A 21,745-nucleotide genomic window follows, 5' to 3' on the forward strand; every position below is an offset into this window, starting at 1 on the left:
AATTTAATTATTCCAACTATTTCAGCCCCTCTGTCTTCATGTTCACATGATAACAGCCAAGCCCTTACCTGCAGGAAGTCAGGACAAAGTGACAGATGCATTGAAGTGTGGTACATCAAGTGCCTCACAGGAACATCTCAACCTAAAGGGAGCTGCTCTGAAGTTAAGTCCAAAACCTCCTGGCCATCAGCACTTGCATCAATGATATACACGTGGCAAGACAGGGATACAGATGCTTCTCGCTTGCTCAGAAGCCATCCTACCAAACTACACCATCATTAAAAAAGCAGGACGAAACACTGCACCACAGAAAGAAGAGACAGGAAAAACTTTATCCAAGGAGTGCTCACAAAAGAATAAAAGGAATACATCAGTAGGATAAATATTAACAGGTGGCAGCAGATCAAAACCATTAGCAGGGCAGAGCTGACATAGTGAGGCCAGATGAAAGGTGCCATAGGTCCACGCTGGGCATCCCTGATTTGAGTCTTACTGCGAGCAGAGCCTGACCGCACCAAAATATGCTTGACCCCAGTGTGGACAGGGAGATGCTGACATTAAGCCACAAAGAGCAGCCCAGTGGAGATGAGGAAGAGGAGGTAATCACCAGCCTGGATTGCCAGTTGTGAAGGTACAAACAGCGGCTTCCCCTCTGCCTGCATAGGACCCTCTTGGTGCCAACTCTGCGAACAAGGATAAGGCACCATGTTCTGTCCCCAAGGAAGAATAAACCAAAGGGGCCAAGTGCCTTCTTCTGCCTATAAAATTGCATTGCTTTAATTCAGCTGCCTGTTTGCTGCTCCCCTTAAACCCCAAGCTCTGAAAACTTCAGTAGGCTCCTAACCCACAACTGTCCAGAAGCACGTTCTGCAGTCAGACCATCAGAATGCTCACCAGCCCTCAGTGGGGCCGAGTCAGCCTTTTAGGGACTCCAGAGACATGTGGTAGAAGCTTCAAGGAAACACTGTGAGTGGTAAGCTAAGCGATGCTGCATCCAGGAGGGATAACACCGATTGATCCTCGCCTAGCTGCTTAACATGGTACAAATTACTTTTTAATTGGAGTCAGAGAAACTGGCTTATCTAGAAAGCTCACAGCCCATCGTTTAGAAAACTGAGCAGCCTCCTTTCTCCTCCTCTTCCCTGGTGAGCAATCTTTTCCTCCTCAGCATCCCCTGGAAAAGGCCAACAGCTTTCTGAGGCACAGGTCTCCCCAAACACCCAACACAGAGACCTTGTCCATCACTGCTCCAGATGCCCTCTGGGTTCCTCATTCTTAAGCTAAATAGCACCTCAGACACACCTTGTCCCCCACGATGCAGACAGTCTCTGGCTGAAGTGGAAGAAATCCCTATCCTGTTGTGCAAACAGCTACAGACAGGCCCCATGTGCCTCCTCCCTGAGCAGTGAGGTGCTCCTCAGTCGCTTTGTATTGCCAAGGCATGTTGAAAGGATTCTTGAGGCTGTAAGGATAGAAAAGGCTGGGGGCAAGTCTGGAAACCTCCCTGCTCTTCCCTCCCCAGGCACTCACAGGGTGGTTGTGTTTGGGTTGCAGCCCAATGGACCTAAACTTCATCAGATAGGAAATAAGGCTGCAGGAGTTACAGCTGCACAGGGACCACCACTGAACCTCAGACAACCCAGCCACCCACCCCTCTCGTGTGCTGGGCATCACTGTGCCTGTGTGAGGATTGCAGAACTCCACTCTTCAGAGTAAGCAGCACAAGGATACGTAGGGTATTTTTGTGCATCATTCTTGGAGGATCACTCATAGCTCCATCACTCACATCCCACTCCTTGAGCATCTCTTCTTTTTGGGTATACAACGTCTCTCTCTTTGTCAGCCAGTTTTCTCTCTTTCTCCTGGCCATATCTCCTCTTCCCTACTTCTGCAAGCAAGGCAAGCTCCAGGTTCAAAACTAAGTGAGGCCTCTCCATACACCAGCTCTGTAGGAAGCCCCAGCAAAGAGAATTTGAGAGCTATAAATAGATGCCCCTAATCACAGCCCCTGCAGGGCTGGGCAGAGGATCTGTGCAATTGCATAGCTCCAGATCAGGAGTGGAGGCCAGTGCTCTCTGTAAAAACTCTCTCAATAGGGGGTTTTCTTATCTTACAAAGTTGGCCACGACAACAGATGTCTCCATCCCCTCGGGGTCCATTTCTGTTCCTCTTCTGACTTAATAACCAATCTGCCTTGTGTTTTCCTAAGGGAAACGTGGGTTATCTGCTGATGGTTCTCTGAGTTTTATAACATGATGTTTATGCAGCTACCCCTTCCCTAAGCCCTAACTCTATTTTAGTGGTATGGGGCCAAACAAAAGATTAACTTCTGTCCCTAAACCTAAGCCAGTCCTAGCTCACCTAGCAGAAACAGGGAGAAAACTCTTACCAGCCACAGAAGACTTCTATGACACCAATGGTAGTGTACTATGTGGCATGCCTGCAGAATGAGGGGTCTGACAGCCACCTTCCCCATTCCCCCCCACCTTTCCTCTTCTAAGCTGTTCTGGAGTATGCTCACAAACCTCTACTTGCCATCAAGACTACAAGGACTCCTTGCTGGAGAGCCCTAGGAGGCAGGAGCAGCAGCAAGGCATAGGAATACCCCTGCCTGGAACCTGGCTCTGCAGCACTGGGCACTCCTGAGCAGCCTCGTCACTGGTTTGCTTCAGTTTGTGTCTGCAGCATCCTTGTAGGAAGAGGAGCTCTGGCATGGGAGCTATTAGAGTGGGTGGCAGCAGATGGTGAAAACAGAGGGGATAAGAAAATAAATACAAAGAGGCTATCTTGAGGGGAGAAGTCGCCACATCAACACTCTGTTGCTTACACAGTCTCTTCTCCCAAAGCCTAAACAAACACTGCTCGGTTCCCAGTGCACAAGGAAATAAATGGCTCTACCAAGTGCTGGGGACAGGCACCTGGGCACACACAGCACTGCACAGCCCTGAGAGATGCTGCAGCCCTCCATACCCCAACCCAGTGTTTTGGGGGGACATGTCTCATTCAGAGCAAGGAAAGTGAGGCCAAGATGGGGGGCTGCATGTCTTGGTGACCCATAATTTAGACATCTATTGTGCGTGTGGGTACAATACCACCATGCTTGTCCTTTCCACAGACACCAAGGCAGGACTGTGTGGTGCTAACGGATGCTCTCATCTGATACCTTCAGAAAAGCAAAGGGAAGATATTCTTGATGGAAATGGGGAGAGTCAACTCTGGGTCTACAGGGACTGCCAAGTGCTCCCTCAGGAAAACCAATACACCCTGAATCACACAGCAGCATAGCTGCTGATTTGAAGCAAAGAGATCCCTCTCACAGATCTCATGTAACCCATCGTTTGCTGTCTATCACCCCAGGCCATTTGATTAACCCCTAAGTCTGGAGTCTGCAGCAGGACCATTTCTGCTTCTTTGGCCACCAGCAGCACTGGGACAAGTCTTTCCCTCTAATGTTCTTCCTGATAGCAGCCCTGACAGCCCTTCTATTCCAAGGAATAAAAGACTTGCACTAAACAGGTCCAGCTATAGGTGGGAAAGCCTGGCTCACCGGGCTGCCCCATACACATACACTGAGAACAACTCATTACCAGCCAAGAGCCCCCAAAACCTGTAGCCCTTGTTAAAACTTCCCACTTGCATCCAGAGGAGTGCTCCATGAAGGGAAATCAGAGGTGAAAACAATCTTTAAACATGCAATGTCTGGCTCAGGCAAAGGCAATTTATTATGTTAAACATGTTATTAAAGGATCTAAAGCAACAGCATAGAGATATTCCAACAAAGGTTTTAACTCCTCCAGCAAGGGGCTCCCGGGAGTCCTCTTGTTAATACTTTGCATGGGGTTGTCTGCAACCAAGCTTATGGTGAGCATAAATGCCCCCCCAGTCCCCTTTCAGAACTCATTTCAGTTAAATCAATACAGCCACTGGGGAGACTTGAGGAAGCAAAGCTATTAGCAGGACTGCAGTTAATTCTGGGGGAAAGAAACAAGCAACAAAAGCAATAAAACTGATGGGTGGCTTATGCAGACACAGTAACCCTTTCCTGCTTGGGTCCTAGCAGCCCATCAGAGATGAGGTGCTCACTGGAATAGCCCTCCTTCCCATATTTTGCATGGTTTCTGCTTGGGATCAAAGTGCTCCTGGACTTTGGAAGGGCAGAGGGCCATGGCACAGAGGTGGACATGGGCCTGGGAAGAGACAAGAGGAATGGTGGGGGCAATTCCAAGCTAGCACTCTATCACCGGAGCCCCCATCAGCATGCAAGAAGTCAGGAAAGCTCATTCCCAACTTCCCTAGGCAGCAGGACCTTCCAGAACAGTGGAGCACACAGTGACTGCAGCTTCGGGTGTCCAGCAGCACACCTTTGCAGCTGAGCAGGAGAGCTCAGAGCAGTGTAGGGACATCACCCCAGCAGCCCCCATAGCACACGGCTGCCAGCATCCGAGAGGGGTCATCATCTCTGCCACAGCAACACTCCTTGACAACAGCACACCAAGAAACCACACAGCTCACGTCTCCTTCATCTCACTAAGGAAGCTCATGTCTGTCTTCCCCACACATCTCCCTGTTATTTCTGCCCCCTTACATCCCACTACATGTATGCCATAAGCACTGGGAAGGGAGGGTACTACTGTGATTTTGCTTTCTAAAGCACCTTAACTGTAGGTGCTTGGAGACAAAGTCAGCAGCAGAAGCTCTGATAGCAGCAGTGTTAAAAGCAGCTCAGGGGACAACAAAGCCTGGCTGACTGCCTGATGCCCAGACCAGCACACACAGAAGAGCTTGCCAGGTGACAGCTACATGGGAAATAACCGAGAAGATGTCAAGATAGAAGCTCTGCAGCAAAGCCCCCTGACTAACAACCAGCAGCACGAGTTGAAGGTCCTGCAAACAGGTAGTTTCATCATTTCTGAAGTGGTAATGCCTATAAAAGCAGAAATAAGTTTAATTATATTTGCTCCATCTACAGGCCTATCAATGTAATGTCATAGAAAACCACAGCAGTCAGACTTGTATCTCTCATCTCACAAACCGTCAAACAAGGTAGCACAGACTCACAATAGGGAAACTGGCAACAGACTGACTCTGGCACTGAACCAACCTCCCCTGACTGCATCAGCCTTCATAAGAAGTCTTCTGTGCAGCCTCTCATTTCTAAAGCTACACAGCTGTGCAAAACATCATCTGTCCATCCCAACTGACCTCCGAGTCCAGGTCTGAGGCGGTTGTCGTATCCATCCAACAGCCTGTCCAGGATGCGGGTGAAAATGGTGATGTTGTCTTTGCTGTCATCGACGACATCTGAAACATGTTTCTGAGAAAGCCTGGCATGTAAAGGGGGAAAAAAGGAGATAAAAACATCATCAGAAGAGAAACCTACCCTTTTCATGCTCTGAGCAGTTACTGGGAACAAAGGGATGTCAGCTCATGCTCCAGCCTGTGCTGCAGTGGGGCATGCATGTTCATAAGGCAATGAAACCAAATGATTCTCATGTTCCTAACGCTCCTCAATGCAAGAAACCTGGAATCCTCCAAAGAAGGTGATTTCCTTGGGGCATTTGCTGCCCCAGGTGGACTAAAATAAGTAGTAAATTCCTCAAGGAAAGCTGATCTTCCTAAACAAAATCCTCAATGCAGTTTTGCAAGCCCAAGGGGCACAAATAATACATTTGATTTGATATTTGCAAATAATTTGCATTTCACATCTCCTTTTCAATCAACAGAGAGGAGCCTGAGAATGCTTCCAAAACTGGCTTTCCTCAAAAAGAGATTTCTTCCAACACGAAGTACCAGTGCTATGGCTCTAAGCACAGCTTTCCCCAACAGAAATAGCTGTTAGGACCAAAACAAATGGAAAAGCAGGAGATTAAGTAAGAGTAAACCAAAAGAAAAATCTATAGAGATGCAGAGATTGCAAGGAAGATGGAAGAGGAAATTAGAGAGACACCAATGAGGCCAAAGAGAGATTAAGAGGCACAAGCGGGCAGCAGGATGGCTAAGGAAGCCCAGCCAGGCAAGGCAGGAAAGGCTGATGGAACAGAGGGATCCTCAGCAATGGCACCACGTAGTCTGACCTGTCAATCAGCCCTGTGCCACTAAACAGAGAGATGTGTGATGGGGGAGCACTGCCCATATGAAGGCCACAGACACAGCAAGCTAGAGACACTCTGGTGGTGCGAGATGTAGATGCAATTGCCAGGGAAGGCACCTACGATGCACTGAAGTAACACTCCCCACAGCTGGGGCAAGAGAAGACCCTAAATTGTTGGTTTCTAACACTTCTACCCCTTAGGTTCTCCTCTCACCTTTCCTTCCTTCTCCTGCCCCTTTCTCTTGCCCCAGTTGATGTGTGCAGACACTGGTTTAAACATGCCCAGAAAGTAATTGATGGGAAAAAAAAAACCCAAACAAAAAAACTCCACCAAAAATCCCCACAAAAACCCTCAAGCAGACAAAACCAAACAGAAAGATGAATATCATTTATAGAGTATAAAGCTTAATCCTGCTGCATCCTATCTGGTTAGACTCATCGCTCATGACACTATGAGTCTATTTGTAAATACCCTGTGAAGGGTCAGTAGGGTGACAAGTAGCAGAGCTGGTCTGGAGTCCTCTATCAGAATGTTCTCCCAGCAGAAACCCCCACTAACCTAAGATAAATTACAGCAAAAAGTGTTTTCTAGCAAAAGAGGAAAAATCGAGAGCAGGGTATGGCTATTTTTAGAGCTAGGCTGAATCAATACTATACAGCATGTGGCAGCTAATTGAAATATTCCATTTTGGGCAATTTTGACATTAATTTGCGTTGGCATCAATAACCAAACACTCTGGGAAATTGCATTTCAAGTGCTTGAGGTTTACTTCTCCAGGGATTGGATCCCGTCTCTCACAAGGCTCCTTAGCCTTATTGGTTTTAGGAAACCAATACCTGGTAGCATGGGAGAAGAGGTCAAGCCAGTAAGCTTGGCTTTGTAAGAGCCTAAGAGGGTAACAAAGTGCTTAAACTGCACTTCCCATAGAGGATGAGGAGTGAGGTATGGTAGGGAAAACATCCGTTCCAACCCTAATGACACCTGTCAGATCAAAAACATCAAACCGCCACTGATATTACAAACTGCATCACAGCCTTCAGGCCTTTGCATTCCGATCAAAACACTGGTTTTGATTTTCATCTGGACTTGAAGTATTTGAAATAGCTGAACTCCCTGCAGAAAAGCTGAATTTTGAAGAATTTAACAAATGCCTGCTGTAATTAGTGACTTTCAATTGTAACAGCTTTCAATAGATGTCATGCTTAAATGCAATCTGTACCAGTGTCTGCTGATGGGTATATAACCATCTATAACTTATGAATAGCTACCGTGCTCATGAAAGCTCATTCATTAATGTTTTATAAGCTATCTTTAAAAATCACCCGCAATATAAAGAGCGGGAGGACAGATTTTTGTGAAGGAATTCCTGGCGGAGGCTCAGCAGTGATGGGGAAAATGAGTTTACAAATTTCAAAGCCATTTTCCTTAGCCTGACATTTGAGGTTTCAACTTCAGCGTGAGCAGCGTGGGATTCACTGAGGAGGAAAGAGCAGCACGGGCAGGGTGAGGTAAGGGTGCAGGCAGCACCTCTGACTGGCACTGATTGCAGCTAATTCCCCAGTCCATCCAAGGTCTGGGCTGGCTCACCTGTAACCTTAACATCAAGCTAAAGCTGCCCTGTAGCAAGGTGTGAAGGAATTCCAAAGACATATGGGGATCATCATGGTTTTAAGATAATTAAAAGCCTTTAGGCAGGGAAGGCAGAGGTTTACAGCAAATTTAATTAGGATAGGCTTGAGGAAAATCATTACCTCACCACTGGTCCCTGTGTGCATGCTTTCTGGAGAGCTGGCTGCCACATCAGCCCACCAGCTCCAAACAAGGGTTCTCTTGTATGCAATTTAGGAAGCAAATCTTCCTATGGATCAGAGCGATACCCACACGGCAGGCAGCAAGGGAGCAGCAGCAGCATCAATGACTATGTGATGGGAAGCAAAAGGGCAGCCCCAGGGAAGACAGAGGCATGTCAAGGCACGCTCTGGATGCATTTGCTTATGCACAGTTAGATCCATGCGGGTGAAGTAGGGTGGGCAGGACAAGGCAGGAGCACACATCTGGACAAACAGCTCCAAGCAGAGGGGTGAAGCATGAGTGACAGCAATGACATTATTTCATGCATAGAAATCCCTGGTTGCTGCTGGATTTGTAACTCAGCAGCACCTCAATGTCCATACCTGGTGCTCTAAAAGGCTTTCCTAAGGTTTTCATAGGAGTCATGTGTTATTAACATTTCTCTCCCTCTGTGCAAAGCTCATCCCTCTCCGTGACTGTGGTGGTGGTGTCTTTGTTTCCCTTCCTTGAAGGGCTCTCTGTGCTCCAAGCAGAGGCTCCAGTGGGATGCAGAGGAGGGCTGCAGAGCCTGTCAAAGGCTAACAGGCTTTGGTCTTCTCCTGACAGCTCCCAGAGGCTGGGAGCATCATTCCCTGTGCCAGGATAGACTGGACACAGTGCAGAATACCCACCCAGGGCTGGCCAGAGTCCTGCCCCATGCTGCAGCACATCAAGTGTGCTCCTCATAGATCTTTATACCACAAAAAGCCCAACAACTGAAGCAGTTTCATTTTCTTTTCTTTCAAAGTATTCAGAAATTAAAGAGGGGGAATCTCCCTTCCAAGTCCTTGCCCAGAGTGAATTGTGAAGAGGGCAAATCTGAAAACTGGTTTTGTTGCAAAAAATGCTGACAACTGTCCTTAGTGAGAGGACCTCAAATAACACTAATGTAACCAGTCAGCTCAGCCGTGAGGGACTGAGCAGTCCCTGGGGTGAAAGGCATGGGGATGGGGACAAGTGGAGGGTCAAACACAGCAGAGACACTTCTTAGCACTTTGCCCTGGACTACTTCACATAGGTACTGAACCTGGGATATTTAAGCATAGCAAGAGGACTGCAGCTCTGGTCAACAGCCTTAGTGCTCACCACCTTACCCAGCATCTGCAGGGAGAGCCAAAGCCAGGACTAGGACTCCAAGGCTAACAAAGGAGAGTGAGCCTGCTCCTGGGAGCCTCAGCGCCATGGTGTCAGCACGCAGTGACTGTCACACAAGCCTCCAAGACCTGCCAGGGTGGGCATAGAGGGGAAGGAGAGGAGAGAAAACAGGTTTTATTTATTAGGAGAAAAGCAATCTGCTCAGTTCATTTATTTGCAGCAGTTTATCCATGTTAACCAGCAGTCCGTATTGCTGGGGTAATCGTACTTGAAATCCCAGAGACCCACTAGGACCAAGGGCAGCAGCATCCTCTGCAGTGCCCTGGTCCTGGGGAAGTCCAGCATGGGGTCAGAGCCACACACGTATATACACATACAAACCCTCACCCTATCTTCACAGCTCATCCAGCAGCTTCCCAGGTGCTTCAGTGAGTGCAGACCTCCACTTCCAAAATGACAGCACTGTTGGCTCTTCCACCTATCTCTTCCTTCTCAACCCATACCCTCAGTCACTGCCCTCACCTCGCAGCAGTTCCCAGCTCCCTGCTACTACCTGCGCTGCCTTGGGGACACCCACACAGCAGAACCACTTGCAAAGCCTCAAGACCCATTTTTTCCCCAAACATCATTTTCTGAACAGTTAGGCCCTCATTTAATTCTGGTAATGACACTGCCAGAAATTATTATGAAGTTTGGGCACTGAGGCCCAAGGTAGTGGGAGTGCTCGGCTGTGCTGCACTTAGTGTGCTCAGATTTTTCATTAATGCTCAGTTTTACTTTTATTGTGATGTTATTGCACATTTAACTGCCTTCCCCTTTTATGTATCTCATTATGTTGATGCACCTTGGAACAGCACTGCCGAGCAACAGCCTGTATAAATACAGCTTGTCGTGACGTCTCCCCAGCACGACACCATGTCTGGCACACAGGAGATTTAGCACAGCAGCAGCTCAGCACCTTGGTAGCCAGGCACAAATGGCCAGTGTGAGCCTCCAAAGCTGTAAATGAAGGCTCACTTTGATCACAGCCTGCAGAAAGGGCACGATGATGTTGCCAACCAAAGCTGACTTCTGGATTTCCTCACTCAATAGGCACCAATATTGCAGAGCCTCAGGCAGCTCCTTCCAGCACAATGGAAGGAGATGCTGGGTTGAAAGCCAAACCCCACCATGTGAAGGGCATTTCTCAGCTGGCAGAGGGTGCTCAGGATGAAGAGGGCAGGTGAGATCTCAGTGCAAGTGCTCTCAGTGAGCAGGGGCTTCTTCACACAGAAGCATATATCCCATGCAGAGAGCTGGGAGCTCAGCCCCAAGCAGGATTCTGCATCTAGCTAACCCTGGTCACCCACATCATTTTGACCTTACAGTCTTCTGGATGCTGTGTCTGATCCTTGTTTTATAGCTCAGTACAGATCTAATAAGACATAAGCTGCCACAAAAGCAGAAGGAAAGAGACAGACACTACAAGTCCTTATCCATCCACCTCAGCTTTTGTTCTGGCAATATGTTCACTTATGGCAGGCACTGAAGGAAAAAATAACATTGCCTCGCACAAAGCACATTCATACTTCAGACTTGTTACCTTTATCTTCCTCTCCATTACTGAAAATCCTTGCAACTATCAGTGCATGGATTAATTTTGTGCATGAGATCATTTGTAGGTGTTCTCAGGCCTTATTTAATCAGGATGCTATCTAGGGAAGCGCAGCCTTCACACCAAAGGAGCACACACTTACCAGAAGCTGCAGGAGCCTTCTGGCATAGACTCACCTACACCTCTGGTGAGACAAGCCCTGATTCGGGATGGCTCCTTTGGTTCCTGCCACCCTCCAGCTGTGTAGGGACACACAGTCTTGGAAATTCATGTATTTGCTGATGAAGCACAAATTAAGAGGCTGAACATCTGTTCTGTGGGAAATTCCAACAGTTTGGGGAGACTCATTCCAAATCACGACAAGGACAGCTAAAATGTTGATGTTTTCCACAAGGCAAATTCAAACCTCCTTCAATTAGAAGCTCCTCAACAGATTTCCTTTCAACATTTCCCTTTCATTTCACTTATACTTGCAAATTATACAATAGGATTTGATTTTTTTTTATTAAGGCAATTTCAAACATGAGCCAAGATCCCACCATTGCTGTTTCCCTCTCCCCTGCCCACACCACCACTGAAAAACCTCACTGAAATCAACACTTTCCCATTCAATTGCTGAATGCAATAAATAGTTTGTTTTGGCAGAATTTGCCCTGCCAGCAGCTTTTGAGATATACCCACACAAATAAGAACCCTTTGGGTGTGCAGTGGGTGCCTCCTGGCTCTGCACGAACCCTCCTGACTCCTCTAGAAGGTTTTGGAGCATCTTTGTTAGGTTTGGTGAGACCAGAGACTGGGGAGATTACACACCAAAGGTGGGACAGAGGAGCTGAAGAAAAGAGGACCAGAAAATGGAACAACAAGGTAATTCAGAAAGATATAGGGTCAGGAACAGTGACAAAAGCCAGAAGCACACTTTCCATGCAGGTGTGTGTAAGATATGCCTGTCTGTGCCAAAAACCTCTAAACAACCACATTCTTACCAAACCCCTTTTTAATTCCTTCAATATTATATGGAGATGAAGGGCTAATTTTCTGCTTGGATAATTCTATTGAGGAAGGTGCTAGCCAAGGATAACAGGGCTGCTCGAATAAAGTTAAATACACGCTTAAGTCTCATTTCAAGCATCAGAACCAGTTCTGTAGACCTGCACTGGGAGGAAGAATCTTGTTTCACTACTTGCCCAAGTGATTACTTTGCCAGCAATGGCTCAGTTTGCTGGTGCACAGAATGCCCCCCAGATGGGGTGTGAGAGTACATGCATGGCTGGTTTGCTATGGCTGCATTTAGGGACTTGGGAAGGACAACACAGCATGGAAAATAACTTGGCACCATTTCCTACCATTTTCCTTTGGTTCTTGTATCTTTCCCAGGGAGCTGGATACAAGAGAATACCTTGGGTTTTTTTGCCTCCTTTGATTAGAGAAGCAGACCTGGTCCTGAGGACTGCGATTGACATTCCTGATTAATACAGGAGTTGCTTAAACTGTTGGTGATGAACCCTGGTAGCCTTGTGACATTGAGCCAAGGCTGGCTAGGGAGTGCTGGGGCAGCACCAGAAGGAACAACCCCTTTCCAGCACTGATGCTCATTACCCTATTACCCATTCTGCCCATTACCCAGACAGAAAGCATTTCTCTGAAGGATGTAAGGAAGCTTTTGCAAAGCAAGTGGCTTCATCCTTCATACAGTTCAAGGGATCTTCCAAAGCTCCCCATAGCCAGAGCCTAGTGTGGTCCCCACGTCACAACAGCTCTCAGCATCACCTCTCCCCTTTCCTGGGGCTTTTGCTCATCCAGGCCAAGCACCAGCCCCAGGGACACACAGAATATCAATTAGAGCAAGGGTTTTATAAGCTTGATAGCTACTGGCCACACAGCCTCTCTAACAAAAAGGTTTCTGGGTTGGCAGGTTTGTAAAACCAGTCCTGGTTTCAACAGCCCAGTAATGGAGCTCCTTAGATTGCAGCACCAGAGTCACCCTTGCAGAGGTCTGTCTGCCCCACAGCAGTTAATGCAGGCAGAAAGGGGTCCCTTGGTGTGCAACACCATCTTGAGCAAAGGAAAGGAATAGAAACACCCAGGGAAAGGAAAACTGGGGCTACTCCAGCCTCAACTATGAACTGGTGCTGCCCTTGCAGAAGGTGTTTAGGCAAAATGCTATTCAGCTGTCACTTACCACTTGGGAAGGCACTGAAACAGTGTCTTGATCTGAATACTTTCAGGGATCCCTGATCCTCTTGGAAGGGGAGGGAGGATGCAGGCAACACACATGTAACTGCATGTAAATGAGCGAGGGTTTAGGAATGTTAGTTGGATGGCAATGGTCTCAAAGAAGAAAAAAGAAATCCACTATTTCTTACTACGTCTTGTGGAAAGGAAACAAGCACAGTATCTGTTAAGAAAAAAAGCAGAATACAAGGAAACATGCTCAGAAAACAGTGATACAACTCAGACTGACCCCTCTTTCACTGAAGGTAAAGAACATCACTCTCTAGCTTCTGGTGCTCATATATGCCTATGCAAGATGGAGCCTATAGGGATTGTATGTGTTCAAAAGAGCTCTGCACTTCTGTCCTCCATCTGTCCATTGCTCATTTCTTAATGGCACAGTTAGTGAATGCATTCATCACTAATTCTGCAGTTGCTGGTAACCTCCACAGCTGAATCCAATGCAGATTTTCTAAGGAGCCCAGCTAACACTTTGCAGCTGGAATCCAGCAATACTTGAGGTTTACAATTCTGTGCGCTCCAGATTTTGGCAGGTGTCTTTATAACCACATACTAAAGGCATCATAAACATACCCACTCCTCTCCAGCACACTCAGTCTGTCCAATCTCCAGAGCATCATAGCATAACAACACTCCCCAGAAATACAGCCTTCCTGTTGGATGTGCACTTTTGGAATGAGGACTTGGAAAACCTTTACTGCCCTCTAGACACTAACATGTTCCAGCCCCTGTTCCTACTGAGGTGGGTTTGGGAACCAAGAAAGTGATGACACCTTCCAGGTCAGCGTGGTACCCAAGGTTAACATAGTCACTAGGGTACCTCCTGACTTGTCATGATGAGCTTGATATTTCCATAAAACCTTATTCTATGAGGATTAAATATTCCGAAATGCCTTCTTAGGAATGAGTGATTAACACAAGCTTCTGCTGACAAGGGAAAGACAGATAGAGCTCTGGAGGTGGAGAAAAGTAAAGTTTGCAATAAAGCCTGGGAGAACAGCAAGCATCAGAGAGGGAATGAAGAAAGAAAAGACACATAAACCCACCTGTGTTCGCTTGTGAGAGCCACATCAGTACCTCTCTCAAATTATTGCCTCCTTGGAACATGCACAGCCAAGGGAACAATCTGATTCACCTAGCAGTAGTCTAATAATGCAAGCAGCATTCATAAAGCAGCCCAAAGGACATTTTTACCCCATCGCTGCACCCAGAGATGCTGTGTACCTGCAGTGTCATTAGGTCAGCATGCCCACACACCATGAACCAACACCAGCGGCATCAGCTGAAGGAGTGCTGAGCTCTCAGAGCTCTCACTCAGCCCCCAGCCCCTGCAGCTGCTCCACTTCTTTGCCAAAGGAGGTATCTCAGAGAGGGCTGTGCAATGAGGAGCTGATGCTGGGAAGCAGCTGGAAAACAAACTGGAAATTAGAGGCAGCCTCAGTGCAAGAGCCCAGCTATAAGCACTTCCATGCAGGGATAAGAGGGTGATCTTGACCCTGTGGATGACAAGCACATCCATCCACCTGCACAGTAACACATCAGCACAGCACTATAGGTGACCTCACAACACCTGCATATTTACCCTGAAGTCAGGTGCAATTGCAGAGCACAAGAAGCTCCTTAAAGCCCTTCCTCATTGCACTACAGCCTCTGCAAAACAGGTTCCAAGCATCAGGAGAGGTCCTCTGACACCTTTCAGGGATTCCAAAGTCATTCAGACTGCACAGACTGTGCTCTGCCCAGTCATCACCAGTCCTCCATGAGCACACCAGCCTTGTGGTGATCACAGCTATGCCTCTTCTAGCACATCTTTGGGTAAAGCTCCAAGCTCTCTCTGCAGATACAGGCAGCCAGCAAGCCCTCAGTGCAGCGGCAGTAAATGCAGGCAATATATATGCTACCCTGTGTCCCTGTTGAGGAGGTTTTGCTTCAGTTCTCAACTTCTTCAGCTTAAAGAAGGGTCCCTTGGAATAAAACTCTTTTTATTTGAGGGCAGGGGTGACAATGAGCAGCCAAGATTCACCTGGGAGCCTGAAAATAGTGGCGTAAGATACCATGGTGTTTCACAAGACCCTTGTCCTACTGGCTGTTTGCATCCCTTTGTTCTGAAATGAGCTAACTGGGGTGCAGGCATACACTGCACAACACAGGCAGAGACACCAAAGCCAGCTTGTCCTGGAAGCAGTCCAGCTGTGCCAGCATCACACTCCACCTGCACCAGCCAGCACAGGGGATGCTTAGTTTGTTAGCCTGGACCAAGGCAAGTGCTCTGCTTCCATCATCTGATGTAGCCTGAATTTCCCTGACTTGCCTCTCAGTTTAGCACTGTTTTATGCCATACAGATGCTGCTGAAAGCCAGAAGCTACTACAGTGTTTTGCACGAACAAGAGACAGGCAGCAGTTCCTCCACCTACCTGAATCAAACTTGCTGTTTACAATCTACTTAGAGAAATAGCCCTGGGTCACAGCAAGAGGCATATGGCAAAGGAACCATGTAGTCTTCAACTCACAAGCATGAAAATGTTTGTGCTTACCTACCCTAGGGCACACACTAGCTTGTCCCCATAAACACACACACTGCACAAGCCATAAACAGCCTTCCCATGGATGTGCCACACATATAAGGTATGAGGCACATGTGATGGTTACCAAATGCGTTGTCTGCAGCTCTGCAAGAGATGCCAGCAGAAGAGGACACCCAGGACCAGCGGCACAAGTTAAAGAAATTAGAGGTTCAGATCAACATGGAAACCTTGGGAGCAAGCCTTAAAGCAGGTCCCTTCAGTAGAAAGCTGGTAACAGAGGAGCAAGCTCTGTGCCCAACTCTCAACTCAGCTTTAATTTTTCAAAATGAGAAGCTGCTTGACAGTTTTTCCTCATCAAAACAAAATTAATCCCAGTGTTGCATCTCTCTACTCAAAAAACACATCCAGAGGGATTGTAGAGTGATTCACACCCACAACCGCTATGGGAAACCATTTGCACTCAAAGTGTAACAAGCCAACACTGATTCACCCACGTAATTACAGGCAGACACTGATTCACAGCTACTGCAACTGCAGACAGACTGACTCACAATCAAAGCAACTGCAGACAGACTCAGGCTCACAAGCACAACTGGAAATACAACCGTGCTGACAGTACCCACAGTCTGTGATCAATCACACTCATCTTCAGAAAACTAGCTAGCACCCTAACCAGTGCAGGCACAGCTAGCTGAGCTCTGTGCCTTCTGCTGGTGCTCTTGACCTTCACCTCACAGCCATCTTTCCTTCACTGATGGAACAATATCCACACCTCAGCAACTGTGCCTTCCCTGACAGCATTCACACTTGCCAAGCATGACTGTCAAAGCCTGCATGCAGGAGCAGAGCTGTATGATGCATATTCAGGCACAGGATGCATACAGGCACAGTAAGTGTACATGGTGCAAGACATCAACGTACACCCCCTTTGATACCATATATCTGTGCACTGACTTAGTGTTTCCAGAATATAAGTAAAAACAAACCAAGTATAATACATCTAGCCCATGGGCAAAAGAGATGTCAAAAGACTCACCACTGGGCAAAGCTTGAAAGGCAGTATTATTTACTACACTCTCTGGCTGGGTATGTAATTATGTCTGTGTTCAGTCTGAGTATTGTGCTACTTTTTGTAAACAGTTGGCAGGAATACTCCTACTGAGATAAGGGGCTGGGCTGCTTCTCCAATGCCGAGAGGAGCAGGCTGAAGAGGACACGGTCTACTTAGGGAGAAAGAAACTGAGGTGAAAGAATGGATTAAGCAGGAAAAGATGAAGTAGAAGCTGAAGAGCGAAGTGGGAGAGGTGACAATCTATAGACAAAGAAAGAGGAAACGAGAAAGAACAGAAGGAGGAAAGCTGTATGATGCACACTTGCAAAGAGAAGCTCCAGAAGCAAGGAAAAACAGTAGCCTCCCAGTGCTAAGCGTGTCTCACAGCAGTGCGGACAATGTGTCTGTGTATCCCCATGCACTGAGCTCTGCTGTGCCCTGCAAACCAATAGGAGATTCCAGAGGAAAGGATGCAGCCTATGGCCAAGCATGTTCCAAGGAGGTCATGGTGCAGCCACAACCCTGCCAGCTGTCCAAAGCTCTCTTGGAAGAGAGCAGGAGCATCAGCTCATGCACTCCTCCGCCTGTGCACGCATGTGAGCGCACTGCAGGGCACCCTGCCACCACAGGCACAGGCTGAAGGGCAGGCTGGCAAACACAACAGCATCACCACCTCAAAACAGCCCAAACCCCTTTATCCTCTAGGGTAAAGAGAAAGTTAAGACACTACAGAAAGGAGAGGACTTGCCTGAACCACACGTAACATCTTCTAGTTGTAGGCTGGACCTGTCTTGCCACCTGTTATTTATTTCCTTCACACTCCCCACAAGGAAGCTAAGAGGACCAGAGATGAGGGAACAAACCTGCTGCTGCCTTCAGAACAACTCAGGTGAGCTTGCTCTTGCTGGGTCTGAGTGACTGTTCAGAGCCTCACCAGAGGGTCCCAGCTCTCCCTTTCTGCCTGAGGATGCTGCTGTGTTTGCAGCCAGACAGCAGCAGATACAGGGGATAGACCATGGATGCAATTGGCTAGGGAAATGAACTATTTGTTCAATTATACTTCTCTTGTCCAGATGAGAATTGTTCTGGCAGAAGGCAGTGCGAGGAACAATGGATTAAATGTTGCAGCGTGGACTGTCTAATGCTTAATTATATTATGCTACTCCTCAGTCCCAGTAACTCTGGGGGGAGGAGGAAAGATCTGGAGCCCTTTTCCCTCTCTCCTGCCCCCCTGACACAGCATCAGTGCCCATTAGGCCTGGCTGCAGGATTCAGGGGGAAACTTGACTTGACTTTACTATACCGCTCTCCCCACTCAGCCCTTTCCCTGCATTCACTGTCCGGCTCTAGCATTATCCTCATACAGACATTTTCTATCAGAGCAGCTTACACCTATCCCCACTCTCCAGCCGGCAGTAAGAGGCAGGCAGGCTGCAGCCCTCAGAGTCCCCAGCGCAGGGGGACCCCTGCCCGGCTCTGGCGGCCGCTCTGCTGCGGAGCGCACGGTCCGGAGCTGCTGCGGGAGCAGAGATGCTCCGAACCTCCCGAACCCCCATCCCTGGGGGATGCGAGCAGGGACAAGCCGCTGCTCCCCGCTTTGTTCACCGGCCCTTTGACAATAACCTGCGGGCAGCGCAGCGCCCTAGAGCCCCATCCCCGGCCGGGTGGTCCTCGATGCCCCCCGCTTCCATTACCCCTGGGCAGGGCGGGTACCCTCTTCTCGGTGCAGCCGCCGAGGCGGCGAGGGGAGGACTCCGGGGGGAGCCAGGACACGAACCGCCGCCCCGCCCGCACTCACCGCCGCGTCGGCTGCCCCAGCGGGGCCCGGCCGGAGCCCGCTGCGCTCCGTGGGGCTGCGTGCCCCGAGCCGCCGTGCCCGGCTGCCGCTGCCTGCGCTCCTGCGGCCGCGGCGAGGGAGGGAGAGAGCGAGAGCGCGATGGAGGGAGGGAAGCAGCATCCCCCCGCCTTCCTCCTCCTCCTCCTCCTCCCTGCGCGCCGGAGGAGGGTTTACCCACCCGCTTTGTGCGGAGCTGCCCTCCCCGCAGCGCGGCTCGCTGCCGCCCTCCCCTCCCCAGGTTGGAGCCACCACCCCAGGAGATGCTTCCCCAAACCCCCGGCCACGCAGCATCCTTTCTGCGCAGGAGGCTGAGCACGGCTGGATGCTCCCAGCGTCTACCTGTTGAAGGGAGGGGGGGAGCTCTCCACGGCGCTGGTGCTCTGGAGGGAGATGGCAAGCAGCCCGAGGGGTACTCTGGACCCCAACTCCTGCCAACCTCCTCGCTTCCAGGCCTGGCCAAAATCCCAGATCTACCAGCGGGGCAGGGAAGTTTGGCCTGCAACTTGGAATTGCCAAGATTTATATCACAATAAAACGGCACACAGGAAAATAAATGCAGAGAAGGAGTGTATGGGGGGGGGGGGAGGAAGAGAGGTTAAAACGCAGCCAGGAGTAGGCAGTGAACACAAGGACAGATTCAGCATGGCAGTGTAGGGATCCCAAGGAAGCGTGATGCAAGATGCACTGGACAGAGGTGGTTGGGTTTTGGGTGCTTTGCAGAGCCACACACCAGTGAAGCTGGGAAGGCAAAAGCTGACAGTGAGGCACACTCAAAATATATTGTCCCTGCAGAGCTTTCTTTATTACACACACACTGCAAGACTCAGCCGCAGCTCTGACTCCAAGGTACATAACCATTCCTCCATCCCTGAGGATGCGGGAGGACATAAAAGATCATAACTGCAGGCATTATTGACCACCCCCAAATCCCTTCAAAATACTTTTGCTCTTGAATACTTACAAATAACATGCTAACATACTTCAGGGAAAATGTCCTCAAGGCATGAGTGGTTAAATTCAATTTAACTACAAGTTCTCTGCATTTTTGATATCAGAAAATGATCCAGTTTTTGTTTCCAGGAGAAAGTTTAGGGTAATTGCAGTGCTACCTTATTCCTACAGACCACAGCTCATCCCAGTTTTGGTCAGATAGAAGTATTCATCATGACTTGTTCTGAACAATGGGAAGAGAACTTAGGCTCTATTCCAGAGCAAAATTTCAGCTCCCTAGGATCTGAGCATGGTCTCTACTAATACAGGCATCAAGACTTGTATCTGTTCAAGTGCCAGTAGGGTTCTTCTTTCCTCTGCTGGACAGGGTTCATAGGCAAGATCTCACATGATCTGAAGGCCAATGTCTTGAGCAAAACTTGAGCTTTGTCCAACACAGTGCCCCCTCGCTCAAACCTGGACTCTCTTAGACCAGAGGAGGAAGACCCCTTAGTGTTATTGCAAGTCTTGGCTCTCTTACAGGAACTTTGTGACTACCACAAACCATGAGTAATCAAAGTAAGTTCCTCTAGCCCTCAAGACCACAACTAAGCCTACTTGATGGAGATTAAGTATTCACAGGATAGCTTTAAATCATCAGTTGAGTCTTCAAGTTACTATTTTCTGATCTCCCAAAGGTATTATTGTTTGTACTGCAGGGACCTTACTTCTGAGATCTCACATGGATAGCTAGAATTTTAGTTGTCCTTAGACTGCTCATAAATGAATAACAGCAACCAGTACCTGGTGTTGGGCTGTTCCTGTTTTAAGAAGTATAAATTCCTTCTGCTGTAATCTAAAGTATTGCTCAAGACAACAGGGGGGCATTTGTGCCAGCAGAGTGGAGGGCTCTTGGTGGTCTCCACAACTGGGGAAAATCATAGTATCTTTGGAAAATTCACATTGGAAGACATTTCAGGACATCATCGAGTCCAAACTCCTACTCCAAGAATGGTCAGCTAATGAAAAGTGCCATGAGGAACAAATGTTGCCCATGGTAAAACACTGGCTCAGATTGCTCAGAGACATTGTGGATGTCCCATGGATGTGTTCAAGGCCAGGTTGGATGGGGCTTGGAGCAAGATGGTCTAGTGGAAGGTGTCCCTGCCTGTGGCAGGGGGTTGTAACTGGATGAGCTTTAAGGTCTCTTTCAATCCAAACCATGCTGTGATTCTATGATACTCACACTGAATTTCTGCTTAAATCTAAGGTTTCTCCAAAGCACATCTTCCATTCCTGATTTACATGCTTGTGAGCACAGGAGTATTGGCAAGGGAATATGGGAGTCCCAAGGCACAGCCATTCATTTAACTAAAAGCCCCAAGGATCTTGTCCAACATCTTCTCACTGGAGGGCAATACTCTATTGGAGAATATGACCAAGATGGCTATGCCAAGAGGTGGGATGAGATAGAGGACCTGGCTAACTGAAGAATATTGGTTGTCTGGAAGCTGAGAGCAGAAGAGGCCCTAATACTTTCTTTTCCTCCTTTCCAAACTGACTCAGCTTTCTGGCATGAGCTGCCTTGGATATAAGAGGCATGTAACAGAATCAGAGACACAAGCATATCCGGAGACAGAAATTACTCAGGATTTTTAAATGGCTCATATTGAAGAACATTCCAACATTTACAGATTTAAGTAGTGCTAACAATAGTCACAGGCAATGGAAACCATGCTTTTCCTGAGGCTTGTTCGTCCATGAGCACCACTGATACAGATTTCCCCAGGAGCATCTCGCTCCACACTGAGATGCCTTCTCAAAAGACTGCCTCCTCCACTCAGAGGCCTCCTCTGACACTGCCAGCAGCGTGTCATGAACAGTGAATTGTTAAGATCAGAGCAAGATGTACAGAACCTAAAACGCACCCTAAATGCAGAGGTCTGTGGACATTTACATTGCAACACTTCCCACCCCTCTGGATCTTCTGATCCACACCATATCAGCTCATGCATACCCTGGGCAGAGCAGGGCACATGTGCACCACAGCAGGGCCTGCTTCCTGCTACCAAACAGCAACAAACAAGATCTCCACCAGTCAAATCCCTCCTGGATTATAGAGGCTGCTGCACTAGACAGACTCCAAAGCCTTGCATGATCTGTGCTCCTTATGGTTTGGCTGCAACAGTGAGGGCTGGCTGGCTCACCCCACCTGCTAGCCCTGCAGAGACATCAAGGGAGGCAGTGGAAGTCTTCCTTCATCCCAGCCAGTGCCTAAAGCCAGGTGACCCATAAGGGAGGGGAGTACTCCTACCATCTGGATAGTGCATGATAACAGAGTTAAAGACACAAGGACTATTCACCAGCAGTAAAGGATGGTTTTGAACATGGGATGCTGTCATGGTGGGGAGGCTTAGACCAGGGAACAAGGCAGCTCGAGTAGTCTAGCTTTAGACAACCTTTTCTATGGAGGGTAGGGTTATCTATAGCTGGCATTAGCTAGCTGGAACTGTTTTGATATCTGCTCTGTACAGGAGAAAGGGAACCCTGCAGTATGA

The 21,745-nt window shown here is 48.3% G+C and overlaps 1 protein-coding gene across 2 annotated transcripts in view; it reads right to left on the reverse strand.

Annotated features, from left to right (window-relative positions):
• The window catches only part of GABRA3 (gamma-aminobutyric acid type A receptor subunit alpha3), a 65,879-nt gene extending 47,550 nt beyond the window's left edge, over positions 1-18,329 (reverse strand). For both annotated transcript variants that reach the window (XM_034064290.1, XM_034064291.1), the window contains exons 1-3: positions 18,219-18,329; positions 9,017-9,145; positions 5,203-5,324 (exon numbers count right to left, since the gene is read on the reverse strand). In XM_034064290.1, the coding sequence (XP_033920181.1) occupies positions 5,203-5,324; positions 9,017-9,105 (211 nt within the window). In that variant the 5' untranslated portion in view covers positions 9,106-9,145; positions 18,219-18,329. The remainder of the gene's footprint in view (positions 1-5,202; positions 5,325-9,016; positions 9,146-18,218) is intronic.
• Positions 18,330-21,745: the final 3,416 nt, after the last annotated feature.

The sequence above is a fragment of the Melopsittacus undulatus genome, chromosome 6, assembly GCF_012275295.1.
Source record: "Melopsittacus undulatus isolate bMelUnd1 chromosome 6, bMelUnd1.mat.Z, whole genome shotgun sequence".
Classification (NCBI taxonomy): domain Eukaryota; kingdom Metazoa; phylum Chordata; class Aves; order Psittaciformes; family Psittaculidae; genus Melopsittacus; species Melopsittacus undulatus.